Consider the following 26605-nt stretch of genomic DNA (forward strand, 5'->3'; position numbering starts at 1 on the left):
CTTCAACAACAGACAGCAAAAGGTCATTATTCACAATGTTGATAACGGCTGTGATGTGGGATCTGAGTGGGGTACTATCAAGTGGGGGGTGCCCCAGGGATTTATTTATATAAATGATATGTCCTCTAGTATTACGGGTAACTCTAAAATATTTTTGTTTGCTGATGACACTAGCTTGGTAGTAAAGGATGTTGTGTGCAACACTGACTCGGTTTCAAGTAGCGCAGTACACGGCCTCAGTTCATGGCTTGTAGAAAATAAACTAACGTTAAATCACAGTAAGACTCAGTTTTTACAGTTTCTAACACACACTTTGACAAAACAAGACGTTTTAATTTCACAGAATGGAGATATGATTAATGAAACTGAACAGTTAAAATTTCTAGGTGTTCAGTTAGACAGTAAACTGTTGTGGCAATCCCACATTCAGAATCTTGTTCAGAGACTCAATGCTGCCATTTTTACTACTCGAACGGTATCTGAAGTAAGTGATCATTTTACATGAAAATTAGTCTACCTTGTTTATTTTGATTCACTTATGGTACACGGTATTATATTTCGGGGTAACTCTTTCCATTCTAAAAGGATATTTTTGGCTCAGAAACAGGTAGTTCAGGCAATAAGTGGTGTAAGTTCACAAACCTCTTGTTGCCCCCTTACTCACTAGTCTGAGGTATTCTGACATTGGCCACTCAATATAAATATTCTTTACTGTCATTTCTTATTAACAATATCAGCTTATTCCTCAGAATTAGCAGCTTTCACTCAGTTAATACTAGGCAGAAATCCAATCTGCATTTGGATTGCTTCCTTAACTCTTGTGCAGAAATATGTGCAGTATACTGCTGCATTCAATTTCAATAAGCTACCACAATAATTCAAAAATCTTAGCAGTAATCCACGTGCTTTCAAATCTAAACTGAAGAATTTCCTCATGGATCACTCCTTTTCTGTTGAGGAGTTCCTTGAAAAATTAAGCTGATTCCTTGTTATATTGCTGCTTACATTTACTTAAAATGATGGATTTATGTTTTTTGGGTTTGTAAGAATTTTATTTTATCTGTTATTACTTTTATGTTGTAATTTCATGTACTGACACATTCCATTAGATGAGATACTGACAGAAGTAAAGCTGTGAGGAGGGGGCGTGAGTCGTGCTTGGGTAGCTCAGTTGGTAGAGCACTTGCCCGCGAAAGGCAAAGGTCCCGAGTTCGAGTTTCGGTCAGGCACACAGTTTTAATCTGCCAGGAAGTTTCACATTTTGACCTCAGAGATTTGTTCCTCAATTTGGTCTTACAGAATTAGATGTGTAAATAAAAAAATAAAAAAAAACCATTTTATTTGTCACTTCACTCACCATTGTCAATTTTCTCACGTGCCTGTGAATTACTCATACCATTGTACGGCACTCCTCCACGAGAAAATATTTCCCAAATGAGAATGCCATAACTCCACACATCACACAGTGACGTGTATTTACCTGAAATTTATGAGAATCATGTATAAGAACATACAAACCAATTATAAAAGCACAGACATAACTGAAGATTATATTCTGGCATTAAATGACAATGATATTTGACAAACCTCTAAACAAAAATATATAGTTCATTCACTGTGAACCTTGTTCTTAATTGCCTTCTTCCTCAAATGTGATACAGTGTCACCAGTAATACCAGATATGCCAAGAAAAGGAAGGAAGTATAAAGTTCTGTACTTTTGTCACAAATGAATACCTTATAGTTTGTAACCTATTTTAACAATGAATGATAAGTAGTTCTGTGACTACAGACACATCACAATCTGTACTAAACTCACATCTTGATAATGTGCCTCAATTCAATACGTATGATTATTAATACAGGCCATTAAAGAAAATGATACAATAAAAAGCCAGGTGTCAATAGCCTGTAAAGTGCTCTTTAGAAAAAATTTGTGTTTTTTTTTCTTCAAACTGTTATACAATGTATGAATATAATAGAAAGAAACATTCCACATGGGAAAAATATATTAAAAAAAGATGCTGTGACTTACCAAACAAGAAAGCACTGTTAGACAGACACAATAAAAAAACACACAAAAAAACACACACAAATTTCAAGCTTTCGCAACCCACGGTTGCTTTGTTAAGAAAGAGGGAAGGAGAGGGAAAGACGATAGGATGTGGGTTTTAAGGGAGAGGGTAAGGAGTCATTCCAATCCCGGAAGCGGAAAGACTTACCTCAGGGGGAAAAAGGGACAGGTACACACTAGCGCGCGCGCGCGCCCACACACACACACACACACACACACACACACACACACACACACACACACACACACATATATATATATCCATCCGCACATATACAGACACAAGCAGACATTTGTAAAGGCAAAGAGTTTGGGCAAAGATGTCAGTCGAGGCGGAAGTACAGAGGCAAAGATGTTGTTGAGTGACAAGTGACATACGAGGGGCGGCAACTTGAAATTAGTGGAGGCTGAGGCCAGGTGGGTAACAGGAAGAGAGGATATATTGAAGGGCAAGTTCCCATCTCCGGAGTTCTGACAGGTTGGTGTTAGTAGGAAGTGTCCAGATAACCCGGACGGTGTAACACTGTGCCAAGATGTGCTGGCCGTGCACCGAGGCATGTTTAGCCACAGGGTGATCCTCATTACCAACAAACACTGTCTGCCTGTGTCCATTCATGCGAATGGACAGTTTGTTGCTGGTCATTCCCACATAGAAGGCTTCACAGTGTGGGCAGGTCAGTTGGTAAATCACGTGGGTGCTTTCACACGTGGCTCTGCCTTTGATCGTGTACACCTTCCGTGTTACAGGACTGGAGTAGGTGGTGGTGGGAGGGTGCATGGGACAGGTTTTACACCGGGGGGCGGTTACAAGGGTAGGAGCCAGAGGGTAGGGAAGGTGATGTGGGGATTTCATAGGGGTGAACCGAGAGGTTACGAAAGTTAGGTGGACGGCGGAAAGACACTCTTGGTGGAGTGGGGATGATTTCGTGAAGGATGGATCTCATTTCAGGGCAGGATTTGAGGAAGTCGTATCCCTGCTGGAGAGCCACATTCAGAGTCTCATCCAGTCCCGGAAAGTATCCTGTCACAAGTGGGGCACTTTTGTGGTTCTTCTGTGGGAGGTTCTGGGTTTGAGGGGATGAGGAAGTGGCTCTAGCTATTTGCTTCTGTACGAGGTCGGGAGGGTAGTTGCGGGATGCGAAAGCTGTTTTCAGGTTGTTGGTGTAATGGTTCAGGAATTCGGGACTGGGCAGATTCGTTTGCCCTGAAGACCTAGGCTGTAGGGAAGAGGCCGTTTGATGTGAAATGGGTGGCAGCTGTCATAATGGAGGTACTGTTGCTTGTTAGTGGGTTTGATGTGGACGGATGTGTGAAGCTGGCCATTGGACAGATGGAGGTCAACGTCAAGGAAAGTGGCATGGGATTTGGAGTAGAACCAGGTGAATCTGATGGAACCAAAGGAGTTGACGTTGGAGAGGAAATTCTGGAGTTCTTCTTCACTGAAGAGTAAATTCTCCACAAAGTATTATTGTATTGTTGTTGTGGTCTTCAGTCCTGAGACTGGTTTGATGCAGCTCTCCATGCTACTCTATCCTGTGCAAGCTTCTTCATCTCCCAGTACCTACTGCAACCTACATCCTTCTGAATCTGCTTAGTGTATTCATCTCTTGGTCTCTCTCTACGATTTTTACCCTCCACGCTGCCCTCCAATGCTAAATTTGTGATCCCTTGATGCCTCAAAACATGTACTACCAACCGATCCCTTCTTCTAGTCAAGTTGTGCCACAAACTTCTCTTCTCCGCAATCCTATTCAAGACCTCCTGATTAGTTACGTGATCTACCCACCTTATCTTCAGCATTCTTCTGTAGCACCACATTTCGAAAGCTTCTATTCTCTTCTTGTCCAAACTGGTTATCGTCCATGTTTCGCTTCCATACATGGCTACACTCCATACAAATACTTTCAGAAACGACTTCCTGACACTTAAATCTATATTATTGTATTATTATTGTAAGTGTGACAAAATTTTAAATAAGCAAATTGTAACCTTGACATGTCTCCTGTACATCAGACATATGTTCCGAAATTGTGTACATTATGAGATGAATAAAAGACATTTCACATTTACTCTAGAAATTACCTTTACATGTGTCAATTTATTTTTTATTTTTATTTTTTTTTTTTATTTTATTTTATTTTTTTTTTATTTATTTCCCCCCCCTGCTAAGAGCAATGTGTTGAGTTCTGTCTGCAAGAAAGTCTTGAATCCTGTTGCAAATCTGGTCTGATAGTTGGTAAACTCATATTTTTTTCAGTGAAAGGCAGTGCACGGCGGTGTCAAATACCTTCCTAAAGTAGTGGAACTCGGCATCAAACTGAATGCTGTTGTCTACAGTGCTGTGGATCTCCAGGAGGAACAGATTGAGCTGATTTCCATAAGATATCCATCTGTGGAATTTGTGTCGGTTTTATAGGAGATTTTTGCTCTCCAAAAATGTGATAATTCTGGAACATAAAACATTTTCCATAATTCTAAAAGAGTTTAACGTCAATGACCTAGGTCGGTCCTATGGCCCTTCTTGAAATGGGGAATGACCTGTGATAGGTATTTTTTGTTGCTTTAGCAATCAACAATAAACTGCTGCTAGAAGGGGAGCAGGTTCTTTCACGTTATCTTCTTAGAACCTTATAGGTACCTCATCTGGTCCCGACGCCTTTTCACTATTAAATGATCGCAGCTGCATTTCTATCCCACGATTGTCACCTTACGATTGCAGTGAGTACGATATCATTAAAATTGGACCACGGATCGATGTAAATATGTTGCCCCGTCAGATGTATCACGTTTCTCGTTAAACCAGGTCAACGGTCACGTCTGGGTATACTGGCATCCAACCCGACACCTGCTTCAAACTTGCGTTGCACTGCGGACACAGGCCAGTGGGGGCAGTGTTATGTCTCGAGGGATGCTGACCTGGTTTCCCACAGGATCTGCTGTAGTAACCAATAGCACAATGGCAGCTGTGGACTAAGTAAACATTATTGCAGACCACCTGCATCCCTTCACACTTGGACGTGTGGGACATTCCCCGGAGACAGTGGCATCTTCCAGCAAGATAAATGTCCGTGTCACGAGGCTAGAAGTGTGCTACAGTGGTCCGAGGAGCGTGACAGTGAACCCACGTCGATGTCTCGGCCTCCAAATATGTCTCATCTGAACAGTGCTGGGGTGCTAGCCGGTACCAGCTCAGTGCCCGCAAACTACTGGCTCATAATTTTACAAGTTGAGCATACTCGGTGCCACATAGACCCGAAACGTACCGAGGACTTGTCGAATCACTCTGTGTTATGTTCCTTAGGTGAACCATCACGGTACTAAGCAGGTGGACACAGTGTTTTGGTTATTCGGTGTATGTTCCGTTAGTACATATTCACACTGTTTTCTCCCATTTTAAGAGTCTGAAAACTTCCTCCAGTTTCCTGAACATAGTTTTTGTGATATGGAATCTTCTTGCCTCTCTCCTCTTTCACTTGCCTCTCTTCTCTTTTTTCGTATCATGAAATCTGAAGGAACTTTCCTCCAGTGTACCAATATAGGCTGAATACAGTAAACCTGAGATAATGTTTGGAAGACAAAATAAGAGTGTAAGAGACATGCTGACTTCTTTATACCCTAATGTTAATTTTTTTTTTAATCTGCTTTGGTTATTTGAATTCCTATGGAAACACCAATGTAAGGATGTAGAGGCTTATCTCACTAGGGGTAAGATAGATACCGCCTACAGGAAAATTAAAGAGACCTTTGGAGAAAAGAGAACCACTTGTATGAATATCAAGAGCTCAGATGGAAACCCAGTTCTAAGGAAAGAAGGGAAAGTAGAAAGGTTGGAGTATATAGAGGCTCTATACAAGGGCGATGTTCTTGAGGACAATATTATAGAAATGGAAGAGAATGTAGATGAAGATGAAATAGGAGATATGATACTACGTGAAGAGTTTGACAGAGCAGTGAAAGACGCAAGTCAAAACAAGACCCCGGGAGTAGACATCATTCCATTAGAATTACTGAAGGCCTTGGGAGAGCCCGTCATGACAAAACTCTACCATCTGGTGAGCAAGATGTATGAGACAGGCAAAATACCCTCAGACTTCAAGAAGAATATAATAATTCCAATCCCAAAGAAAGCAGGTGTTGACAGATGTGAAAATTACTGAACTATCAGTTTAATAAGTCACAGCTGCAAAATACTAACGCGAATTCTTTACAGACGAATGGAAAAACTAGTAGAAGCTGACCTCGGGGAAGATCAGTTTGGATTCCGTAGAAATATTGGAACACGTGAGATAATACTGGCCCTACGACTTATCTTAGAATCTAGATTAAGCAAAGGCAAACCTATGTTCTAGCATTTGTAGACTTAGAGAAAGCTTTTGACAATGTTGACTGGAATACTCTCTTTCACATTCTGAAGGTGGCAGGGGTAAAATACAGAGAGCGAAAGGCTATTTACAATTTGTACGGAAACCAGATGGCAGGTATAAGAGTCAAGGGGCATGAAAGGGAAGCAGTGGTTGGGAAGGGAGTGAGACAGGGTTGTAGCCTCTCCCCTATGTCATTCAATCTTTATGTTGAGCAAGCAGTGAAGGAAACAAAAGAAAAATTTGGAGTAGGTATTAAAATCCACGGAGAAGAAATAAAAACTTTGAGGTTTGCCGATGACATCGTAATTCTGTCAGAGACAGCAAAGGACTTGGAAGAGCAGTTGAACTGAATGCACAGTGTCTTGAAAGGAGGATATAAGATGAACATCAACAAAAGCAAAACAAGGATAATGGAATGTAGTCGAATTAAGTCAGGTGATGCTGAGGGAATTAGATTAGGAAATGAGACACTTAAAGTAGTAAAGGTGCTACAGAAGAATGCAGAAGATTAGATGGGTAGATCACATAAGTACTGAGGTATTGAATAGAATTGGGGAGAAGAGGAGTTTGTGGCACAACTTGAATAGAAGAAGGGATAGGTTGGTAGGACATGTTCTGAGATGTCAAGGGATCACCAATTTAGTATGGAGGGCAGCGTGGAGGGTAAAAATCATAGAGGGAGACCAAGAGATGAATACACTAAGCAGATTCAGAAGGATGTAGGCTGCAGTAGGTACTGGGAGATGAAGAAGCTTGCACAGGATAGAGTAGCGTGGAGAGCTGCATCAAACCAGTCTCAGGACTGAAGACCACAACAACAACAATGGAAACACCAGCTAAAGCTTTTTACACATTGTCAGGAAACACATGCAAGAAGCACATTTCAGTATAAATCAGATGCTCATAATATTACAACCAGGTGATACTTCGAGCAACACCAGACAATATTTGTCTTCGGGATGAGACATGTGTCTGCAATAATCTTTCTTCCAGGAGTGCCAGTTCTGCAAGGTCTGCAGGAGAGCTTCTGCGAAGTTTGGAAGGTAGGAGATGAGGTACTGGTGGCATTAAAGCTGCAAAGGCAGGTCGCAAGTCACGCTTCGGTAGCTCAGACAGTGGATCACTTGCCTGCAAAAGGTAAAGGTCCCGAGTTTGGGTCCGGGTCCCGCACACAGTTTTAATCTGCCAGGAAGTTTCAATATTTGTCTTCCAAATAACATGATGTGAAAGGACTGCCTTCAGTTGACATGTGTGGCACAGTGACAAACTGGCACCAGTCCTCAGAAGCTAATATGGATATGTTTGTGTAACAAAGAACACATCAGCTTGTGACATTTGTTCACTTTACTTGTCCTAAGACCATTTTATGTGATACAAAACATGTCAGTTTAAAACAAGCATAAACAGACTGATTAGAGTTACACAGATGTATGCATATACACGAAAAGATACTGCAGAAAATATATATATATATATATATATATATATATATATATATATATATACACACACACACACACACACACACACACACACACACACATACCAAGTGTCAGCATAGCAGGAAAACACACACATAAAAGATGGTTATAGTTATGCAAGCTTTCGGAGCCACAACCACAGGTCAGGGGAGTGGGGCAGTGCACAAATGGTTTAATTCATACTTAACTGGAAGAATTCAGAAAGTTGAAATAAGTGGTTCATGTAACAGCTGATTCCTCAAACTGGGGGGCTATCAAGTATGGGGTCCCACAGGGTTCGGTCTCAGGTTCTTTACTGTTCTTGATATACATTAATGACTTACCATTCCACATTGATGAAGATGCAAAGTTAGTCCTTTTTGCTGATGATACAAGTGTAGCAATAACATCCAAAAACCAAGAACTAAGTGATGTAATTGTAAATGATGTTTTTCACAAAATTATTAAGTGGTTCTCAGCAAACGGACTCTCTTTAAATTTTGATAAAACACAGTATATACAGTTCCGTACAGTAACTGGCACAACTCCAGTAATAAATATAGACTTTGAACAGAAGAGTGCAGCTAAAATATTTAGGTGTGTCCATTGATGAGAGGTTAAACTGGAAGCAACACATTGATGGTCTGCTGAAACGTCTGAGTTCAGCTACGTATGCTATTAGGGTTAGTGCAAATTTTGGTGATAAGAATCTCAGTAAATTAGCTTACTATGCCTACTTTCATTCACTGCTTTCGTACAGCATCATATTCTTGGGTAATTCATCGTTGAGTAGAAAAGTACTCATTGCTCAAAAACGTGTAATCAGAATAATTGCTGGAGCCCACCCACGGTCATCCTACAGACATCTATTTAAAGATCTAGGGATCCTCACAGTATATATATTCACTTATGAAATTTGTTGTTAATAATTCAACCCAGTTCAAAAGTAATAGCAGTGTGCATAGCTATAACACCAGGAGAAAGGATGATCTTCACTATGCAGGGTTAAATCTGAAAGGGGTAAATTATGCTGCCACAAAAGTCTTTGGTCACCTACCAAACAGCATCAAAAGCCAGACAGATAGCCAACTAACATTTAAAAATAAATTAAAAGAATTTATAGATGACAACTCCTACTCATTGGCTGAATTTTTAGATATAAAATAAGGGGGAAAAAAACAACAACAACTTAAACTTTAGTGTCATGCAATATTTTGTGTAATGTAATATCTTGTACAGACACCTTTTATGAACCTGACACGTTCCACATCATTACGAAGTGTCGTATTCATGATCTATGGAACAAGTATTAATCTAATCTAATCTAATCTAATCTATTGGATACGAGAAGGAAAGACCATATTACATCATATTGTTAAAAATGATTATTTCCATTATTTATCTCTGTGTGTGTGTGTGTGTGTGGTGTGTGTGTGTGTGTGTGTGTGTGTGTGCGCGCGCGCGCGCACTTCTTTTTTTTCTGAGTCATCAGTCTCCTGACTGGTTTGATGTGACCCACCACGAATTTCTTCCCTGCAACAACCTCTTCATCTTGAGTAGCACTTGCACCCTATGTCCTCAATTATTTGCCAGATGTATTCTGATCTCTGTTTTCCTCTACAGTTTGTACCTTTTACAGCTCCCTCTAGTGCCACGGAAGTTATTCTGCGATTCATAACACACACCTACCACCTCGTCCATCCTTCTCATCAACATTTTCCACATATTTCTTTCCTCTCCGATTCTGCGCAGAACCTCCTAATTCCTTACTTTATCAGTCCACCTAATTTTTGACATTCTTCTGAAGCGTCACATCTCAAATGCTTTGATTCTCTTTGGTTCTGGTTTCATGCCTGCTCGTGATTCACTACCATAACAGACTTTGGTTCGAACATACATTTTCAGAAAGTTCTTCCTCAAATTACGGCCTATGCTTGATAGCAGTAGACTTCTCTTGGAGGGAATGCCCTCACTGCCTGTCTTTTATGTCCTCCTTGCTCTTTCCATCACAGGTTATTTTGCTGCATAGGTAGAAGAATTACTTAACTTCATCTACTTCGTGATCCCCAATTCTGATGTTAAGTTTCTCACTGTTTCTGCCGCACTTTTGTCTTTTTTCGAGTTTATATTCTTGATCTGTATTTGTACACATTAGACTGTTCGTGCCACCCAATACATACTGTAATTCATCTTGTCATTCACTGTGGATAGCAACGTCATTGGTGAATCTTATCATTGATATCCTTTTCCCCTGAATTTTAATCTTACTCTTGAATATTTCATTTATTGCAGTCATTGCTTCTTTAATCTATAGACTGAATAGTAGAGGTGAAGGACTGCATCCCTGTCTTACACCTTTTTTAATACATGCTTTACTTTAGAGTGCTGTGTGCTATCTGTCACTATATCTTTGATGTAGGTGCACATTTATCCATAAGCACACACTGTTTGTGCTCGGTTGCAATGATGTTATGCAGTTATTATCACATACTGCAGGAACGAGCATGTTTTTGTTTAAATGCTGAGATTACTTTTGTGCTTTTTTTAGTTTTTGTGGAACTTCATTGTAAAAAATTCACCCTGCTTCTTGATCAATTTTTCTATATGTGTATTGGCAGCACCATTCCAAATCAGCACACAGTGTGATAAGTATGGATATATGAGATTGTAGTACACATTTAGAAATGTGTATCTATTTACAGAGGAAGACATCTTCCTCAGCTAGCTAGTTAGTTAGTTAGTTACACGTTCCACAGATCATTTGTATGATTGTATTATCAAAATGATGTCAAATGAATCAGTTTACAGGATATGTGCACGATTAGTGCTAACATTAATAAACACATTACTCTTTGGTCTTCCACAGCTTCACTTAAAAATTTCACTAGCAAATATACGTACTTTGACGGTGCAGTGAAAATGACTAGCTCCTTGGAGAGATATGTACGTAACAACTGTGGATGAACACCACATATTATTCTTATTGCTCTTCTTTGTGCAATCGAGATATACTTCCTACATGATGAGTGCCCCAGAAAATTATTCCATTGGACATTATTGAATGGAAACATGCAAAAATATGTCAGGAGACTGATTCATTTATTTCTGAGACCAGCAATTATATAAAGAGCAATAGTAGCTGCACTTAATTGTTTGAGAGGCTCAATAATTTGATTCTCCCAGTTCAAGTTTTCATAATATGTAAAACGAAAAATTTGGAGCACCTTACCTAGTTACCGACCCCTGTTCACGTGTTACATCAATTGTTGGTATGGCCCTAATTGTTGTACAGAACTGAATATAGTGTGTTTTCTCAAAATTGAGGGAGACTCGATTTTCAGAGAACCATTTCATAATTCTTTGAAGAACATCAGTAGCAATCTTGTCTGCTGATTTCTCTCCAACAGGATTTACTGTACCGCTAGTAGCGTCTGTAAAAAGGACCAATTCTGCTCGCTGGAAGTTAAGTGCCAAATCGTTCGTATACACAGCTGCAAAAAACATAGTATACCTTTCTAGAGATTTCCAATTCACTCGAGATTTATTGTCGCAATAGTGCGTACGGAGTTCAGGAAATGATTACATTTACAGATCGACAGCACAAGCGGTTCTCATTGACTCCGGCATTCAGGTGATCGTGCAGATGGAGAATACTGTCCCGGGATACGTCACACCTCACCTGCTTGACCCGTTCACACAGTTCTGTAAGAGTTGTCGGTCGACGAATCAGACGAGTCACTTCTCGTCCCACCGCATCCACACGCACACAATTGGAGACCGAGTCTGGAGATTTAATGGCCAGGTAAATCGGTGCACATCTTGCAAAGCACTCAAGGTTCACAGGCAGTGAGTGGGCAAACATTATGCTGTCGGAACAACATCTCACCTTCCTGTTGCAAAAATGGCAAACTTACGGGTTTAATAACATTTCGCGCACACTGAGTGCCGGTTAGTGCACCCTCCGGAAACACCAAATGCAAATGAGAGTTTTAGCTGATTGCACCTCCAGACTGTAAGGCTCGGGGCGGGGCCAGTGTGTCGTAGCCGAAAGCACTCTACAAAGCTGCACGTCCAACTCGCGTGGCAGTTCTCTGAAAGGACCGTCTCTACTACTGTAAATATTGTTGTTTACATCTACATCCATACTTTGCAAGCCACCTGACGGTGTGTGGTGGAGGGTACCTCAAGTACCTCTATCGGTTCTCCCTTCTATTCCAGTCTCGTATTGTTTGTGAAATGAAGGATTGTCGGTATGCTTCTGTGTGGGCTCTAATCTCTCTGATTTTATCCTCAAGGTCTCTTCGCGAGATATACATGGAGGGAGCAATATACTGCTCGACTCTTCGGTGAAGGTATGTTCTCAAAACTTTAACAAAAGCCCGTACCGAGCTACTGAGCGTCTCTCCTGCAGAGTCTTCCACTGCAGTTTATCTATCATCTCCGTAACGCTTTCGCGATTACTAAATGATCCTGTAACGAAGCGCGCTGCTCTCCGTTGGATCTTCTCTATCTCTTCTACCGACCCCATCTGGTACAGATCCCACACTGCCGAGCAGTATTCCAGCAGTGGGCGAACAAGCGTACTGTAACCTACTTCTTTTGTTTTCAGATTGCATTTCCTTAGGATTCTTCCAATAAATCTCAGTCTGGCATCTGCTTTACCGACAATCAAACTTTATATGATCATTCCATTTTAAATCACTCCTAATGCCTACTCCCAGATAATTTATGGAATTAACTGCTTCCAGTTGCTGACCTGCTATTTTGTAGCTAAATGATAAGGGATCTATCTTTGTATGTATTCGCAGCTCATTACACTTGTCTACATTGAGATTCAATGTTTTGGGTTTCACACGACCATCTTTTTCAAAACCCCTGCTGATTCCTACAGAGTAGATTTCTAGTCTCCATAAAAGTCATTATACTCGAACATAATACGTGTTCCAAAATTCTGCAATCGATCGACGTTAGAGATCTAGGTCTATAGTTCTGCACATCAGTTCGACGTCCCTTCTTGAAAACAGAGATGACCTGTGCCCTTTTCCAATCCTTTGGAACGCTTCGCTCCTCTAGAGAGCTACGGTACACCGCTGCAAGAAGGGGGGCAAGTTCCTACGTGTACTCTGTGTAAAATCGATTTTAATTGTTTCTCTATCCCTCTGTCGTCTATTTTGATATCTACCATATTGTCATCTGTGCGACAATCTAGAGAAGTAACTACAGTGCAGTCTTCCTCTGTGAAACAGCTTTGGACAAAGACATTTAGTATTTCGGCCTTTAGTCTGTCATCCTCTGTTTCAGTAATATTTTGGTCACAGACTGTCTGGACATTTTGTTTTGATCCACCTACCGCTTTGACATAAGACCAAAATTTCTTTGGATTTTCTGCCAAGTCAGTACACAGAACTTTACTCACCACTTGGAAGGCAACAATCTGTCCCCTTTCAAACTCACTCACTGGAGTGTATAAGGCACGAGTGTGTCTCTGTTGCACGTTTGCCTGCTCGCTTCGCACGTTTGCACCACACTGAGCCTTCTGGCTGTGAGCATTCTCTATTAAACAGTAGAGACAGACGGCGCTGCGGTAGCCACGCCACTCCGCTATCTGTCGGCGGACGACACTGACCACCATCGGCACATCTATTATCCCCCACGTGGCCTATGCTGTCATCAGATCCAAACTAATGTCATCGTTCCAGGTTTACTAATTATTTTTTTCCAGCAGTGTGCATCAGGAATATGAGTGGACTCAAAATTGAACCCTATCAGAGTCCATTTGGTAGGTATACATTTTAACTAAGTTTTGGACATATATTTTCTGTATGTTTCCCTTGTACCCAGGAACTTGCACTGCTCATCTCATGTAGGTCTGCCTTTTGACATTAAAGGCTGATATTTCCAGTACGGAGTCATTTCTGCTGGTACATACCTGCATGTACATTTGAATTGTTCCATTTAAAAACAGATACTTACCATTGGATCATTATGTAGCATATCATAAAGTGTGATCTGCAACAGCCATGTAATGAAAAAAGGAGGGAACTCTTGGAACGGTGAGAAAATACTTACCAAAGTTTAGGGCCTCTGGTGCTGTCCACTTGATAGGTATCTGCTTCATTCCATCAGAAACAATGTACTCCTCTTCTTCTCGTGACATGCCAAAGTCCGAAATCTTGACTATGTTGTTCTGGCCTACAAAGAGAACGACACACAGTCTCTGCGTAAAAGTATTAGAGAATTACAGTAACGTGATCTTAAATTCCAATTAAATATGAAACTTGACAAATTTTGTTCGGGAAAGTTTGGTGTTTAAAAAAAAAAGTACTACTTAACATATTTTATTTCTTTAGGCAGAATATGTTCTCATATTTATAACTTTGTGAATAATTGACATTTCATTGTAAACCAGTATATGTAAAAAAAACAGTAACAATGAATAACTTACTCATTTATATAAGGACCAACACCGGGCTAGTAACAGAAATTGTCGTTTTGTATCGACTGAGGGCAGCAGATGGTAGTAGCGTACTTTATGCCAGATTTTGAGGCAAAAATGTACTATTTGTCAAGCAATTTTTTTGTGAAATTTTGATGTTTCATTTGATGCTGAGACAGTAAAAGTTTACATGACACAAAAAATGATGTTTCATTCCACAGTTTCAATTACAGACATGAGCTCTCACTGATCTAAGTGTTTAATAAGTTCTATATACTCCTCCTGTCCTATCATTATGCGCTAATTCGGCTGTCTCAAATTAATGGCACTGTTGCAGCTGCACTGTCAGCTACAAATGGGAGGGTATATCAGAGTTAACGGGATGTCACCAAATTTTAAGCTCAAAATTATGCTGATATAGAGCATCTGAGACTGATTATTTCAAGATAAGGAGCCAGCTCTTCCTAACGAATATTTAGGCAATATGAGGTCTTACCTGCAGTACACGGGAGGCACATATTTGTACACTGCTTATACGTTTCGTGACAAACAACTATCGGCCACAGCAATTTTGGTGGCCCTACCAAATAAAAAGGTACAGAGTTGTCAGTGGTGTGACCACTCCGGGACTCACCATTACTTTGCAGTCGGCGATTCGCCGCTGAACGAGGAGCACTGCTCACTAAAGTACACGGTGCTGCAGAATTAAGCACTCGGAAAGTACAGAAATAGCTCCACATCAGACATCACCACAATACAGGAAATTTATTGATACAGGTAGAAACTTACGGTGACACCGAGACGTTCAAGACAGAGAGACACGGCCGAGATGCTCCACACGCTAAAATTTGAGAAGGTAGTGTCACATTCGTCGGTAACCATTAGTCGACTTGCCTGAGAAACACACTCTTTGAATAACAGTGTAGAGGACAGTAGTGAAGTAGCAACCGTACCATAAACAACACATACTCCCAACAAAACAAAATGGTTACGAACTCAGAGTTCAGCACAGAACTGCAGCGCTGAACGTCTGACAGTTTGCAAAGTGAACGTCACTTTCACTTGTAACAATGTTGTAGTAGTGACGCACTGAGTCACCAAAAATGAGTACGCCACACTCCTCCTGGAGCACTGGCAACAGTTCTGTACTGATCCTCTTTGCTACAATCTCATTCAAATGGTGCACATCAGCTGGTATTCTCTGCCACAGCTGTTGGAAGATTGTACATCTCACTGTCCACAAGGCAATGTGGTTTCAATAAGATGTTGCACCATCCGATTTTGAGATAACATCCGTAAACACCCGGACTACAGACATCCCCGGCATCAGATCGGAATGGGAGGTCGTGTCCTCTAGCCGGTGTGAAGTCTCATCCCGAGCTCGGGTTCCGGAAGAGGTCGAACGACAGCGTCTCGTGCTGAGGGGAATTCAGTCAGTCGACCAGAGTGAGACGGAGACTTGCTTGACTGTACGAAATTCCCTGAGGTGCATAGAGAAGGACAGATGATGACAATGAAAGTAATCGACTGAGAGGATACTATTAACTTGTAAGTTTTGTTGAGAATATTGCTTACAGAATTAACTTCCCTAGCGGAGGTGCCTCTATGCTGCAACCAAAGTGTCATTTGGCTACAGTGACTGTCACTGTTCTGTCTGCTTACTGGAACTCTCGTACATCATATAAGACTCGTAGAGCCCTCCAGCTCACTACTGCATCGGTGCATAAGTTCGCAACGTTTTTACATAAGTTTGATAAACACGACAGATACACATAACAGGGACTTTAGTCATCAATAATATGTTCTCCTTCACTATTTACAACAGTCTGCCAATCCTGGGGTACCTTTTTGATCCTGCAATGGTAGAAATCGCTCAGTTTTGAGGTGAAGAACGCATCGAGCCACATTTGGAATGCATTTTCGTCCGCTAAGGGAGTTATTTGAAGGATGTTCGACAGAGAGAACAAAAGATGAAAATCTGAGGGTGCGAGCTTCAGGTGAATTGGGTGGGTGCAGAATGACTTCCCTAATCAACTCCTGCATAAAGTATTTCATCAGAGCAGCAGAATGTGGACTGGCATTACCGTATTTACTCTAATCTAAGCCGCACTTTATTTCCGGTTTTTGTAATCCAAAAAACCGCCTGCAACTCAGAACCGAGTGCAAAGTAAGCGGACGTTCTGAAAAATGGTGGTAGGTGCCGCCACAACTAACTTCTGCCATCGAATATATGAAGCACTACACAGGCATGCTTTGCAGGCACAAAGATAAATACTGGCGCCCAAACCTCTGCGCCAGTAAATAAATTTAAAAAAAAGGTGGAAAACAAGCTTTTTTCTCCGCCCTGAGTTTCGACCACTGCACTTTCATACATTATCCAACAAAGTAAATACACATTCCGTATTGTTCATCTTCAAATGTAGCAGCATTTCAATGTACTACGAAAAGTACAAGACTGTTTGGGATGTTTTGTCAATATGGCCAACTCTATGTTCTGAATTTTTTCGTACCTGTGAGAAGAGATGGTTGCTAATAGGAACTTTTATGAATTGTGAATCACATGCAGTATTCTCTTCACCATAAGAATAATACGAATATAAACATTTTGCCATGTATTTTTTCGTGTTTGCTGCTGTCTCATTTAAATCCTGTCTGCCTAATAAACTACGAAACTAGAGTGAGACAACAGCAAACGTGGAAGAATATACATATCATGTCATGTTTATATTCGTATTATTCTTATGCCTAATAGTGACACAGTCAGAAATGAAGCACGGCAATTCACTAGATTTTTAAATCTAAGATGATTCTAATTTCTGTGCAGAATGTAATGTACTAAAGAGGCGTTTGCAAAGATTTTGAAACGGAGAAAAATTTTCGCTAAACTCTCGTTCAGAACATCTTCTATCATACGCAATCTATTATTTGCTTCTTGCTGTAACAACAAATAGCAGTCTCTTGCCATTGTTTCACTAATGAAACTATTCCTCTCTCTTTTTTTTTAAATTGTAAGCAGCGGTAGCGCGCACAAAAGCAAGCCATGTCGCGAGCAATGACAGGTCGTAAACACTCATTATAAGACTGCCACAAACAATGCATGTGACAAACAATGCATGACACAGTACTGTGATGCATTTTCAGCTTAGAGTGACATAAACACCTATAACAAAGAGAACGGCAACTATCTGATCAAAGAAAAATAAGCAATCAATTCAAACCAGACGAAGCACGTGAAAAAGGAAGGGTACCCGTATAAATACTGACGGAGCACCTGACAAATAACAATGGCTACCTGGTAAAGCTTAACCGCTAAGCTTACGGCTCGAACCAAACTACTGTAGCTGTATCGTCATTCATTCGACCTAAATTGTGTCTCATATTACAATGGACCAACTTTGTTTTGATTTGCAGGTGCGGCCTAAAACTTTTCTCTCCCCTTGAATTTCGAGTCTCAAATTTCAGGTGTGGCTTAGATTTGGGAAATTTTTTTTTCCTCGATTTTGAGTCTCATTTTTCAGGTGTGGCTTAGATTCGAGTGCAGCTTAGATTCAAGTAAATACGGTATCACGTAGTAGCATCACTTCACACAGCCTTCCCGGTTCTCGGATCACATCTGCAAGACATCTCAAATGGTTACACCTCAGGGAAGAAATTCACGGTACACCACAGTGTTGCTGTTCTACCAGAAGCATGACACTGCCTTTTGTGGATGCACGAGGGTCATTGTACTGGAAGTTGCTGCTTTGTTTGGGTTCAAACATTTCTTTCTTTTCTTTATGTTAGCATAAAGACACCATTAGTCATCACCAGTAATAATACGGGATAGGAATGGTCAGTGTTGTTCATGAGCCAACTGATGATGAGCGAGCACAGATGCACATACAACCACTTTCTGATTTCTACGATTTTGGCTCAGAGCATGCAGTACTGATGCACTCAATTTTTGCACCTTCCCCACTGCGTCCAAATGTCACACGATGGTGTAATGATCGGATTTCATCACATTTGCTAGTTCTGGAGTACGATGACATGGATAATTATGGATTACTGTGGTTAAACAATCTTCATCAAACCCCAAATGTCTTCCTGAATGTGGAGAGTCACTAATGTCAAAACGATCCGCCTTAAAATGAGAAAATCATTTTCTTGCCGTGCTCTGTCCAATGGCATTATCCCTATATATACATATTGCAAATGTTTCTGGCTGCCTCCACTGCTGTCATCCCTCTATTGAACTCAAACAGAAGAATATGTTGATGTTCCAACTTTACCACTTGGCCTCCATTGTTTAGCATCCACAGCTCCACCCACTATCTCCAGAAGACAAAATTACAATATGTAAAGTCAAACACCAACAGTACATTATGAATAAAAAATGACAATCGACAAATAAACCATTAGCAATAGGAACTTGCAAAACAAATGCTTTGAAGCTACAAACCAACCTAATTAATTCTACCCAGTGACTCCAACCTCTAACTGCAACAACATCTGTCCACAACTCCTTCTCACTGACTGACTTCTGTTCTCACTTCTAACTTCCTATGTCCCTCTGTGGACACCTGCTCCTAGAATCCTATCCCATTTCCCCATTCAGTCCCATCTGTGCCTGACACGGCATAATCTTAAAGAGCTTCTTATCGATGTATTGGCCACCCTCATGTGTCGCTCTTCAGTCGTCCTTCAGAGGATGGGTGGAGGGGATAGGGAACCTTTCCATACATCCTTACAAACTGTCCTAAGCACTTAATTGGTTTCTCATGGAATAGTGTATTCCCAACTGCAAAATCTCTTTCACAGTTCATGTTCCTTCTTGTTTCTTACTAACTTACGGCCTGAGGAAATTTCTTCATTAATCCTGTCTCATCATTTACTTGTTTATTTCCTCACGATCTCCACATAATAAATCTGTCAGATCACTTACACCTTTATTGCCTAATGAGCTCGCTTCATTCATTCCGTTACCTTACTCACTCCTTTACCATCGACGGATCTTCCCTCATTAATTCCGTCAATTTACTTTTTTCACGTGGCCCTCATCTACTCGCACCTCTGACATAGCTGTGTGATGCTCTATGGCTGCTTCTGCCACATGTGAGCTTTGACTTTACTTTAATTCATTGCTATTTGTTTTCAGGGCTCCAATTTTTGTTTTGGCAATCAATGCATCGGTTCTCTTCATGTTGTTGTTGTGGTCTTCAGTCTAGAGACTGGTTTGATGCAGCTCTCCACGCTACTCTCTATCTTCTACAAGTTCCTTCATCTCCCAGTACCTACTGCAGCCTACATCCTTCTGAATCGAATCTGCTTAGTGTATTCATCTCTTGGTCTCCCTCTATGATTTCTACCCTCCATGCTGACCTCCAATACTAAATTGATGATCCCTTGATGCCTCAGAACATGTCCTACCAACCGATCCCTTCGTCTAGTCAAGTTGTGCCACAAATATCTCTTCTCCCCACTTCTATTCAATACCTCCTCATTAGTTATGTGATTTACCCATCTAATCTTCAGCATTCTTCTGTAGCACCACATTTTGAAAGCTTCTATTCTCTGCTTGTCCAAACTGTTTACTGTCCATGTTTCACTTCCATACATGCTAGACTCCAACAAATACTTTCAGAAACGGCTTCCTGACACTTAAATCTATACACGATGTTAACAAATTTCTCTTCTTCAGAAACACTTTCCTTGCCATTGCCAGTCTACATTTTATATCCTCTCTACTTGGACCACCATCAGTTATTTTGCTCCCCAAATAGCAAAACTCCTTTACTACTTTAACTGTCTCATTTCCTTATCTAATTCCCTCAGCATCACCCAACTTAATTTGACTACATTCCATTATCCTCATTTTGCTTTTGTTGGTGTTCATATTATATCCTCCTTTCAAGACATTGTCCATTCTGTTCAGCTGCTCTTCCAAGTCCTTTGCTGTCTCTGACAGAATTACAATGTCATCGGCGAACCTCAACATTTTTATTTCTTCTCCATGGATTTTAATTCCTATTCCAAATTTTTCTTTTGTTCCCTTTACTGCTTGCTCAAAGTACAGATTGAATAACATCGGGGATAGGCTACAACCCTGTCTCACTCCCTTCCCAACCACTGCTTCCCTTTCATACCCGTCGACTCTTATAACTGCCATCTGCTTTCTGTACAAATTGTAAATAGCCTTTCGCTCCCTGTATTTTACCCCTGCCACCTTCAGAATTTGAAAGAGAGTATCCCAGTCAATGTTGTCAAAAGCTTTATCTAAGCCTACAAATGCTACAAATGTAGGTTTGCCTTTCCTTAGTCTATCTTCTAAGATAAGTCATAGGGTCAGTATTGCCTCACGTATTCCAACATTTCTACGCAATCCAAACTGATTTTCTCCAAGTTTCTCTTCATATGGGGTGCAAAAGTCCTGTAACTGGTGATCAGTCCTCAGTAGAAATTGAAGAGAAATGAGCTGTTAGAGTCCTAGTTGCCTGTCTGATTATATGACAAGCACAGGAATATTTGAGAGTACCCAGCAACATTTTGTGTGCGACTGCATTGCATACATTCAGGCCGGCTGTCATCTTCTCGAACAGTTACTGCGAGCTTAAATTGTTTCTATTAGGTGTCAGTATTTTTTTTTTTTTTTTTTTTTTTTTTTTTTTTTTTTTTTTTTGTCAATAAAAAGCAAAGTACTAAGTTTAGGATGTTCTACTAGCTGTGCAATTTTCACCATAAATATTTAAGATCACTGTGCAAATGCTTTGTCGAGAATAATGTTATCAGGGGCACCAGTCTATTCTTTAAAATATTTTGAGGCATAGAGACCACTATGATGGAAAAACTGTCTCATCTGTGAGCGACACAAAATTTTTAGGTATACATATCCAGCAAAACCTAAAATGGGAGACACATCTTAACCATGTAAATAAAAAGCTAAACACACTTACGTACGCAGTAAGAATCCTCGCTCAAAATACAAGCCGTGTGTCTGTGATCACAATGTACCATGGCAGTATTCAGTCACTGCTGATGTACGGCATTATCTTTTGGGGGAACTCCGTAGGCACAAAGAAAACATTTAGGCTACAGAAAAAGATTGTTAGAATAATAAACCATGCTAAGTACGGAGACTCTTGTAGACCAATATTTAAAAATCTCAATATACTGCCTCTTCCTTGCTTATATACGTATGAAATATTAAATTTGACAAAAGGAAGTACTTTAAAAGATGGAAATATCTTCAAGTATAACTGTGATTACCACCCTCATGATACTAGACAGAAACATTACTTGCATGTCAACACAGCAAGTACAAACATTTGTAAGAGGGGAGTGTATCATACTGGCATAATGCTGTACAATCACATTCCATCCTATCTGAAACAGATGCAAAATTTACAAAAGTTTAAAGTGAAACTGAAGGAGTACTTGCTTGACCACTGCTTCTATTCTGTTTCCAAGTTTTTAGAGTACCAGAAAAGTGTAGTGCAACTGCTCGAATATTCTTAATAAGTCTTATCATTTTATTTCATTATATTAAATTTGTCATCAATATTCAACATGTATTGAATAATTTTTAATTATTTATCCTTTCAAAATAACAATGTGTATGATGTTGTGTATACTGTACCAACCTGACTTGTCCTACATCGTTTGTGCAAAATATGTACCTAAACACAATTTACAGGACCAATAAAGAAATACAAATACAAATATGTCCATGTTTAATTTTTGTGATGACATATCACTCTATTCATTTTGTGATTTTCAGAACACGTGTTAACAATCATTTCATTTTATGAACACGGAATAAATTTTCAACTGTCAAGATTGCTAAAATAATTTATTTGAATTAATTTCTGCTTTTTGGCAGTTCTCTGTTGCCATATTAGGATCGAAGATTACCAATAGCATTGTATAGAGCCACTTACTGCAGTGAAGGAGAAAATTCTGTAATGATGTAAACATAAATCCAAAGATGACAGCAGAGAATTGTTGAAAATCAATAATATATACGAACAAATGATTTAAATGACCTCGGCAACTCATTGTTCGTAATACTACAGATAGCTACGCTTACAATGTCAGAACGTGTGGGGTTTCGAGAATTTTTGCGTAAATTCTAAAACCACTCGGCCTTCTACCATCTCGAACACACAATATTTTAGATGTGAGAGTGGGATGCTAGAATCGTACCTACTGTGCATCGTACATTTGTGTGTGCAGGTGTGAAATCAGTTGCGAGCAGACAAACGGCACCAACAAGTACTTATCGGGCGATCCACGGAAGTTCTAGTGAAAGTATACGCAAGAACTGTGGAACTTCTATGTTATTCTGTGATAATAGTATCAGTGACCATTGTTATAAATAACAAGAACAATTGAGATCCTGAAGTCTGAAAAAAAACCTCTTATCTTGGGCTTGCTGGAGGCAAAATGTATTTTATTATTTCTTTGTAACAGAGTTACGGTTGTTAAGCCAACTCTTTGCTAAATGTACTTAAATCTGTTTCTAATGTGAGATGATAGGAGTGACTTATAATAAGTCTAACATTTATATTGAAAGTGTGAATTTGTTATTGTGCACAGAGTCTAAATATACCGACGGTGTTGCCGTAAGAGCACAGTTTTAAAAGAGAAGGCCTATTAAAATAGTCGTCAAATCATTAGAACGTAGCAACCGGTGCAAAAGGACAGGAGAAAACAGGAATTTTGAGACAAAAATGAAATAAGAAGATTTCATGTGTTGCCATAGCAACCGAGCATAATGAGACAAAAGAATCATTCCAAGAAATTGAATTAAGCCCAAGGTATCGGATGGAGACAATTTGTGAATGTTAAAAAGGAGAAGATGTACAAAAGTCCCAACATTAAAAACTAGAGAGATACGCCTAGAACAATTTGTCCAAGAAGATCCATAGCGGGGAGTATACAGCTCGCACACACATTGCGGTAAACAACCTGCACCCACCGCCGCCGACACCTGTGCTGACCTGCCGCCACATCCGCCCACCTATGCAGCGAGAATTCTACGCCAGCTGATCGTGAAATAAAAACTTTATTACTCTAGTAGGAAGTGTTAAAAAATATTGTGGGGCGAACTTTTACTGTGTAATTCGTATAATTGAAATTAGTATTAAATGCTCACAAGAGCTAATGCCTATAGAAGCATGGACAGTATACAACAAGTTGGGGGAACTTCAGAACCAGTCAGGGCTATGAAAATTAGTAAAGAAGGGCCAGACTGGTCTGAATTAGTGAATCTAGTCAAAGCTGAAAGTCTACAATTAAATGCTAAAGTAAACGCCCCGAGTGAAGCTTTAAGTGATCATTTCAATGCTCAGAGTGCAGCTTTAGATGCAAATTTTTAAAAAAAACCTGGACTTAATAAACTCAATAAATTCTAAATTTAAAGGCTCGAGGTGAGATTTTAAATAAAGGACTAGGTTTCATAATTTCTCAATTAAAGGGTCAGTATGAAACTCTACATATTCAAACGATGAATGTAGGTTCATTAAATGTTAAAGTAGATGCTCGAAGCAAAGAATCTAGAAGTCTACGCACAGGCACGGGTGCTTTAAAAACTGAATTTGATGCCAAATGTAATAACGTAGAATCAGAACCAATTGAAAGCTTAGAATCTTTGGAAGACATCTACAATTGTGAATACAATAATATAAAACAGGGAATGAATACTTTCAAACAGACTGTAGATCAGCCTAAGGAATTAATGCCAATTATTCAGTCGCAAATTACAGGTGACAGTACACGAGTGGATAATGTCGATAGATGCTTCGAAGAGAATATATCTAACTTTGATATTATAAATGTATGTAGTCTGGAGGAACCTTTTGAACAAATTATAGATTGAGAATTTACCGAGAGTATAACCTACGGAAACTTTTGGACTGTTGTTTTTTCCAAATTTAATGATACTAGCAAAGGTTACAGATGACGTGTGAAAAGAAATCAAAGTAGAAAAAACATATCATCACCTAATGTTGTGTTACCTAGTGAAGTGGTGATTGTTTTGCAGTGGGGAGACTTTCAAACAACATTTAACGAAAAGTACTGGTCTGCACTTGCTCGAGTGAAGTTAATATCAGATCGGTGGGATCCGGGCAGAGTCATCTAACTCCCACGGATATTAACATTCTTATTAATGAGTGGAGTGATGACCGTTGGATCCCAAGTTTTTCTCGGTGTTTCTTCCAAAATAGTTTTCCTACATCGAATTCCCTTCAAATCTTAAACTACCCTGTCATCTATTTCTAAAATCTTAAACTATCCTGTAATCTTATATCTTAGAAAACCAGTATGACAGTCAAATAAAAAACAATCTTAGAGAATCACAGGTAAAAATTGATATTTAGATAAAGTGAACTGAATAGAATATTATGTTTGAAGAAAATGTAATACTGCATGACTATCTGAAAAACTAATATACCATAGTATATAGATTTTCTATTTTGTATAGAATATTTTATACCTTTTGTGAGATGTAATATAAATGAGAAGGTTTGCATTAAGTTTGAAAGTAGTTGGTGTTGTAGATAAAAGCATGGTTTACAAGAGCAAATAAATCATGGCTAACATAAAACACACATCACACCTTTCAGACAACCCTCGCAAATAAGTGTGCCTGATTCTTCACCATTTTCCGTTTCCGTTGCTAAGATTTCCTTCGGGGACCTCAAGGGTGAAGGTGGAAATGTCTGTTCTGTAGGAGACGATTTAACACCAAACCTCCTCCGGTGTCACACTCAAGTACCTGAGGGGTAGGGATCCTGGGGGAGCGGGGTGGTAAGGATTTCCTGTCTTTGGGGCTATCTTCTTTCCCTTCTTAGATCTTAGCAACCATATCTATTTTTGTTCCTTTCTTACTTCTCATTTGAGGAACTACCTATTTTTTCCCTCTTTCCATATTCACAAACTTCTATCGGTGAAGTCCTTCCTTGTTTCCATGGTTTCTAATAACCTACATCTTATCTTTAGGTAAGAAGGCCAAAACACACACACACACACATCCACATACACAGAAGAATACCCTTATAAAAAAACATTGAAATTACAGACTGGAAACCTGTTGCAATGTGAGAACCGCCAGGTGTTATAGGGGAATGAAAGTGTGTACATAAGAAAATATGCACACATTGCTCACATTGCAACAGGTTTCCAGTCTGTAATTTCAATGTTTTTGTATAAGGGTATTCTTCTGTGTATGTGGATGTGTAGCTGCTTTTGTCTGTGTATGTGCGGATGGATATGTGTGTGTGTGTGCGAGTGTATACCTGTCCTTTTTTCCCCCTAAGGTAAGTCTTTCCGCTCCCGGGATTGGAATGACTCCTTACCCTCTCCCTTAAAACCCACATCCTTTCGTCTTTCCTGATGAGGCAACAGTTTGTTGTGAAAGCTTGAATTTTGTGTGTATGTTTGTGTTTGTTTGTGTGTCTATCGACTTGCCAGCGCTTTCGTTTGGTAGGTCACATCATCTTTGTTTTTAGATATATTTTTCCCACGTGGAATGTTTCCCTCTCTTTTATATATATATATATATATATATATATATATATATATATATATATATGTAATGGAAGGAAACATTCCACGTGGGAAAAATTATATATAAAAACAAAGATGAGGTGACTTACCGAACAAAAGCGCTGGCAGGTCGATAGACACACCTTTTTTCCCCCTAAGGTAAGTCTTTCCGCTCCCGGGATTGGAATGACTCCTTACCCTCTCCCTTAAAACCCACTTCCTTTCGTCTTCCCCTCTCCTTCCCTCTTTCCTGATGAGGCAACAGTTTGTTGCGAAAGCTTGAGTTTTGTGTTTGTTTGTGTGTCTATCGACCTGCCAGCGCTTTTGTTCGGTAAGTCACCTCATCTTTGTTTTTTTTATATATATATATATATATATATATATATATATATATATATATATATATATATATATATATATATATGTAATGGAAGGAAACATTCCACGTGGGAAAAATTATATATAAAAACAAAGATGAGGTGACTTACCGAACAAAAGCGCTGGCAGGTCGATAGACACACAAACAAACACAAACATACACACAAAATTCAAGCTTTCGCAACAAACTGTTGCCTCATCAGGAAAGAGGGAAGGAGAGGGGAAGACGAAAGGATGTGGGTTTTAAGGGAGATGGTAAGGAGTCATTCCAATCCCGGGAGCGGAAAGACTTACCTTAGGGGGGAAAAAGGACGGGTATACACTCGCGCACCTGTAACTGTTCCAATATAGACTTTGTTTTTATATAT

General features: G+C 39.7%; 1 protein-coding gene across 1 annotated transcript in view; it reads right to left on the reverse strand.

Annotated features, from left to right (window-relative positions):
• The window catches only part of LOC124552657 (tyrosine-protein kinase Fer-like), a 627186-nt gene that overhangs the window by 6484 nt on the left and 594097 nt on the right, over nucleotides 1-26605 (reverse strand). Inside the window, exons 12-13 of the mRNA XM_047126982.1 lie at nucleotides 13967-14089; nucleotides 1358-1480 (exon numbers count right to left, since the gene is read on the reverse strand). Of these exons, the coding sequence (XP_046982938.1) occupies nucleotides 1358-1480; nucleotides 13967-14089 (246 nt within the window). The remainder of the gene's footprint in view (nucleotides 1-1357; nucleotides 1481-13966; nucleotides 14090-26605) is intronic.

The sequence above is a fragment of the Schistocerca americana genome, chromosome 10 (assembly GCF_021461395.2).
Source record: "Schistocerca americana isolate TAMUIC-IGC-003095 chromosome 10, iqSchAmer2.1, whole genome shotgun sequence".
NCBI lineage: Eukaryota > Metazoa > Arthropoda > Insecta > Orthoptera > Acrididae > Schistocerca > Schistocerca americana.